Source organism: Myotis brandtii, unplaced genomic scaffold, assembly GCF_000412655.1.
Source record: "Myotis brandtii unplaced genomic scaffold, ASM41265v1 scaffold168, whole genome shotgun sequence".
Lineage (NCBI taxonomy): Eukaryota > Metazoa > Chordata > Mammalia > Chiroptera > Vespertilionidae > Myotis > Myotis brandtii.
The window spans coordinates 2,992,996-2,999,631 of record NW_005356173.1 but is presented as its reverse complement, the minus strand read 5'-3'; the positions used below and the strand labels follow the sequence as shown (position 1 = coordinate 2,999,631).

The window sequence follows — 6,636 nt, the reverse complement described above, 5'->3', positions numbered from 1 at the left end:
TTTGTGTCTTTTTTTTCCCTTAAAATGACATTGACATTTGTATTAGCTTCCTGTTACTGTTATAACAAATTACTAAAAATATGGTAGCTTAAAAACACACAGGGATTTGTTCTCGCACAGTTTTGGAGGCCAAAAGGCCCAAATCAATATGTGGTCAAGACCACACTCCCTCTGCAGGCTCTTGGGGGTAATCTCCTCTCCTCTTCCAGTTCCTGGTGGCCACCCACATTCCTTGGAGAAGAGTGACATTTCTCCAATCTCTACCTCCGTGGTCACCTTGCCTCCATCTTTTTCTGCCTGCAAAACTGCCCTCTGCCTACCTCCTATAAAAATGCATGTGATTGCATTTAGAGCCCACTGAATACTTTCCCCAAATCAATAAATATCTTTTTTAAAAAGATCATTAACTTAATCACATCTGTAAATGCTTGTCTTATCAAGTAACAGGAAGTAGAGCCAGCTATCTCTAGAAGGCCATTATCCACTTATTACAACCTATTACAATGCTATTTTTCAACTTTCATTTTACTTTATTTGATCCTATGTTGCCAATATATCATTACTCCACCGGCATCTATAGGCATCTATAGGTATAAATGTTAATACATTTACCCAAAGGGTATGACTTCTCCTACCAGAAAGGCATATGCTGTAGAATATCCAGCTTCCTATTTAGTTTCAGATATTTTTCCTTCTTGCGTGTTGTGCTTGCCAAAGCCCAAGATTGATGGAAAAGTCCATGGTAGCACTAACTCAAAACTTTACAAATCGACTTGCAATGATTATAGAACACATTGTCATGTTTCACAGTCAGAGGGCTATTTCCTTTTGGCAAGCTGCTTTTATCATTTACTATGAGTTCTAAAGTAATTTAACTGGTTATGTTGGTTTTCAAATAATTATTTTTAAAGCTATCTCAAAAAGAAGATACATGTCTAGATATCATAATGAGAATAAAAAAAGAAACAGAGTTGGCTGTAAAAAACATGCCAAACCTCAGAGGGAAGACAGGGGAGGGGAGAGTAAGAGATTAATCAAGGGCTTGTAGGCATGCATATTAGCATAACCAATGGACATGGACACTGGGGCGGTGGGGGCTTGTCCTGGGGGGTGGTAGTGGCTGGGGAGGGGTCGATGGTGGAAAAAGGAGACATATGTAATACTTTAAACAATAAAAAATAAAAATAAAATAATACTACTCAAAACAATTAGACAAATAGATAAAGACAACCCAATAGAAATATGGGCAAGATTCCTGAACAAACATTTCAGAAAAGACCAGTAAGCATACTCTCTTTAAAAATCAAGAAAGTGTTCATTAACGCTAAAATGAGATATAATAAACACCCACCAGAATGGTTAAAACAATACTAAATGTCAGAATTTTTGGAGCAACTAAACCCTCATAGATTGCTTGTGAGAGTCTAACTTGATAAAATGACTTTAAGGAAAGTTTTTGTCATTTAATAAATTTTGGAGAAACACATATGCTAACTTGGTTACCCCTTCCTTGGTCTACACCCATGAGAAATGTTTATAACAATTCTATGGAAATAATCAAAACTAGAAACACTCAAATGTTCACAAACAAGAAATGAAAAAAAATAATTGTATAATCTTCATATCATAGAATAATCATACTAATGGAAATAAATACCTTAACAGCATGGATAATTCTCACAAATGTAATTAAGGAGGCCCAAGGAGTACTTTTGGGGTGAAATATGCATCTTTTATTGACCTGGTGCTGGTCACATGGGTGCTCACTTTGCTGGAATTAAGGAGCAGGAAAACATAACAGAGGTGCTGAGCTTTGGCACTATACCCACTTATCTCGGTTCCCTTGCAGCTCACACTCAGGATGTGTGCCTTTGAGCAAATTTTAACTTTCACAATTTTCATCCATATAAACACTATTAGATTAATTAATGGCCTTTATCTATCATATCAAGTTTTTCTTACTCACTGTGGTATTGAAAGGACATGAATTTATGTTCAGACTCATTTTAGGCTTCACCTGAAGAGTTAAAACTTCCTCCCAAAGATCTAATTCTCCTGAAGACCTAACTCTGTGTTTCTACTCACTGTATTTGCTATAATAAAGTGATGACCAAATAAAATAAAGGCCTATATAACTGTAAAAATGATCTCTGTGGTCCCTTTGTATTAACCAGCTTAGTGTGTATATAACAATGTTTCTCATGAATAAAATATCATTTGGTCATCATTACAGTGACAACCTTCACTAATCTCTGTAATTAAATTCTTACAGAGGTGAACATTTTATATAGTTTTTGTTATTAACTACCAAGTATTTGGTTAATTTTAAAAAGCTTGCCCAATACTGCATTTTCCCATTTACTGGTTATAGTGAGCTTTCATTTTTATGGGTCTACAGGAAGGGTTATGGGAGAGTCTAATAAGAGATCCCTTGCATAAAGCTGATATCCCAATTCTCTGTCCTGCCCATACCCAGCATCCCTCCTCCTCCAGACAACTGGAAGAATGGGAATGGGAACAAAATTTCTTGGTAGGAGAAAGAAATATTTTAAAAGAGAGTTCATATTCTAAAGCCAGTGTTTGCAAATCATGAGTTTGCAGATTGAATTTATACTACATAGTGGCCTCAAACAGCCTCCAATAATCTTTCAGGTCATTGTGTGTCCCTAAGGTAATTCTGTGCTTATAGAAGCAAATGAGCAAAGATAAGTCATCTCTAGGTGCCACCATCAACCTGGCTTAAAGAAGTTTCACAGATAAAGTTTTGAAGAATTTGAAGTCCCAGGCAAAAAGATGGGTTAGTGGAGGAATAAGGAAGAGAGGATAGACAGGTAAGAGGGCTAAGAAGATGAAGAAGGAAGGAAGAGGAGGAAATGAAGGAGACAGAGAAGAAATCAAACAGTACTTTTAAAAAAAAGCAGAAACAGTAGTGACAGAATTAAAATCCCCCCAAATCCTCATAGTGGAATCAGTAGAACTATGCATAATGTATTTTTAAAATATAAAAAACGGGAGTTTAAAAAAAAAATCTCATGATTAAAAAAAAAAAATGGCCAAGTAAATTTGAAAAGGAGCAAATAAAACATATAGACAAGTAAAATGTAACTGCCATTAAAACTCGGTGTTTGGTTTTAGAATGGTGATGCTACAATGGAGCAGAACTGGAAGAAAGCTCTTGGAATATACTCAAAATTCCATCACAAAGAGCCAAAAAGGTGGGTAATAACATAGGTTTCTTTTTTTTAAGTATTTCATAAGACTTCAGGCAATTTTACTAACAAGCTTTGTTGTTTTAGCTAACTGAACAAAATTGCTTCCCAATCCTTAAGATATTCTTAAGCTATTCTTACATATTGTGTTTGTGAGTAAATGTAAACATATATTTATAACAAAAAACAACCTTATATTTTTATTTATATATAAAAACAGAAGGCAGTTTACTGTCAGAGAAAGCAAGCCATCCTATATAATAAAAGGGTAATATGCAAATAGACCAAACGGCAGAACCGAACAAAGCGTAATATGCTAATGATATGCTAAGGCTGCTCAACTAGTCACTAGTATGTACACTGACCACCAGGGGGCAGAAGTCAGCTGGTCGACCAGTCGCTTTGACGTGCACTGACCACCAGGGGGCAGATGCTTTGACCAGTAGATTATCTTGCTGCTGGGGTTCTGCTGATTGGGACTGAGTGAGATGGGCTGGACACACCCTGGAGCCCTCCCGCAGTCCCTCCGTGACCTGATCATGCACCGGTGGGGTCCCTCAGCCTGGTTTCCACCCTCTCACAATCTAGGACCCTGCAGTAGATGTCAGAGAGCTGGTTTCAGCCAGATCCCGTGGGCCACTCCCCTTGGGAGGGTGCCAGATGCAGGGCTCATGGCTGGCGAGCGCTGCTGCAGTAGCATGAGCCTCTCCCCATCGGGACTGATTGGGCGCGAGCCCGTGGCAGGCACAGTGGGACCAGGATAAGCGGGAGCGGCAGGTAGTAGCTGCAGGCGGCATTGGACTGCGGGTTTTCATCTGATCCCTGCAGGCCACCCAGAGGGACCCCACGCATGCACAAATTCATGCACTGGGCCTCTAGTGTTAAATAACTGAAAATAAACAGGTCACAATTTACTTGAAGACTTTACATGAAGATGGCAAAACCCACCATGAATTTCATCTGTGTGATACTCACAGTAAGAACAGCCGTAGACTTCAATTCTGAGCCCGATGCGGCCTTCTCCATTCCAGTCCAGAGGCACGAAGCGCACGTAGCGGGCAACAACGGGATGCTGTAAGTCATGCCGGACCACACTGTCAGAGTTGATGTTCCCGGGAAATGCCTGGGGGGGAAATCAGATTAACAAATTAGGGAGAAAATACCTTAGAAACAACCATGTTTTCTACCTGCAAAACTAAAGTTAATTTTCTTATCTGATGCCAGGACTTTATATTCTCCATACCAAAAGCAATTTGTTAAAATAAAAGGGAAAAAGAAAAACAAGAAAATGATAATGTGAATATATATACTTCCTTTATTTGAAAACAAGTCCAGTTTTATTATTATTTTTTTCAATCCTCACCCAAGGACATTTTTTTTTTCCATTTGTTTTTAGAGGGAGTGGAAGACAAGGAGAGGAAGAGAGAGAGAGACACATTGATTGGTTGCCTCTTGCACTCACCTGAACAGGGCCCAAGATGGATCCTGCAACCCAGGTTCCTGCCATGGAATCTAACTGAGACCTTCCAGTGCAGGCTTATGTTCTATCCACTGACCACATTGGCCAGGGCAACAAACACAGTTTTAAATGGAAACTGAGCCGAAGTTCCATGGGTCCTTTAACATATGTCAATATACCCAGATGTTAAAAGAATGAAACACCATATGGTACCCACTGTAGGGAACAGTAAACATTTAAATTGTGAGTTCTAACATTTGAATTGCACAATGAATAATTTTTCCTAAAATCCAACCTTATTTCTTGCTTTAAAAAAAGCATCCCCTTCACATTACCTTCCTATGCCACCATTACAAAACTGACAACTTTTTCAACATCCATTAGGTAAGAAGAACAAATGACTATGTTGTACTTTTTTTTTTCTTTTTAAGAAATGACAGAATAAGAAACCCACAGTCAGGAGATCCTGGGCTGTGGAGATCACATCACCATGGGCAGTATGACCAGTGACAAGGAACTGAGAGTCAATACCAATGTGGATAATATTAGAAAGGTCACAAAAAAAGGCATATGGTATTTCAAAAGAAGAATTGATAACTTTTTTTAGAGAAGAGAACAAAAGAAAGGATATAAACCTAGTCCAAGGTAGTAACATACAGGCATGGTGAGAGAAAGAGAGAAGGGGGAATCACAGGGCAGACAGCTGTTCCTCCCTCCTCACTACACTCTTCTCTTTCTTTGAGTAACAGCCCCTGAATTTTCTTTAAAAGGTCACCCTTTCAGCACTTCTCAACCCACCTGATTTGAGACAGGCAGATGCCACTTGGTAGTACTGGAGGTGGGAGGGTGCCTAACTCAATGAGATTCAAATTAAGCGCCTGTGCTGGAACAACTCTTTCATTCATTCATTTATCATTTACTGATTCACTCACTTGCTGACTCACTGACTCAGGAAATATCTGAGAGTCTTCTTTGTACCAGATACTGCTCAAATCACTGGGATATAAGAGTGAACAATATAGACAGAGTTTTGATTTTCATGGCATGTTTATTATTAAAGTACATAAGGGGGAGGAGAAATAATCCTATATAATAAAAGGCTAATATGCAAATAGACTGAACAGTGGAACAACCAGAACAACCAAACAACTGGTCCCTATGACGTGCGCTGACCACCAAGGGGCATGTGCAAAACATGGAGGGTGTCGGCCGTGGCGGGATGGTGGAGCAGGTGAGTGGGGCCACCAGACCAAGGTGGGGCACCAGGCACTGACATCGGGGTGAGCCTCTGGTAGTTACTGAAAATTCTTTGCTCCCACGCACCGCAGTCCTGCCTAGCGCTGGCCCCGATCGCTCCGCGCTATCAACAGGTGCAAGCTGCAACTGCTGGCCCCAATTGCCCCTCAGGGCTTTTCCACCTCCCCCTGCTCCTGAGGGGCGATCGGGGCCGGCAACTGCCTCTCGCACCCGCTGCTGGAGATGGCCCCACTCACACCTGCAGCTGCTCCACCATCCCACCGCAGTCGATGCGCACCATGTTCCACACTCTGCCCCCTGGTGGTCAGCGCATGTCATAGTGACCAGTTGTTCGGTTGTTCCGCCATTCAGTCTACTTGCATATTAGCCTTTTATTATATAGGATATAGGATCTATTCTAACTATCTTTCCAGGCAACTATCTCTGTTAGTTGATTTTTTTTTCAGTTGCTTAAAAAGCAAACAAACAAATGAGGAAACAGGTCCAATCATGAAAAAGCCCAGAGCAAGCTGTGGATTTTGATGTCCTCACATTTGTGCCTACTTGGTCTTTCTCTGACATCCATCCCTTTATAATAGTAAAATGGCCAAGAGGACCTTAGGGAAGAGATACCGCCTGGTGCTCGCACCTGGTACTCACACAAGCTGTCGACGCCCAGTGCTGGCCCTGATTGCTCGGCGTCATCAGTGGGTGCAAGCAGCAGCTGCTGGC

At 40.6% G+C, this 6,636-nt stretch overlaps 1 protein-coding gene across 1 annotated transcript in view; it reads right to left on the bottom strand.

Annotated features, from left to right (window-relative positions):
• The window catches only part of CNTNAP2 (contactin associated protein-like 2), a 1,278,915-nt gene that overhangs the window by 1,061,188 nt on the left and 211,091 nt on the right, over positions 1-6,636 (bottom strand). Inside the window, exon 4 of the mRNA XM_005862840.2 lies at positions 4,185-4,332. Coding sequence (XP_005862902.1) covers positions 4,185-4,332 — 148 coding nt within the window. The remainder of the gene's footprint in view (positions 1-4,184; positions 4,333-6,636) is intronic.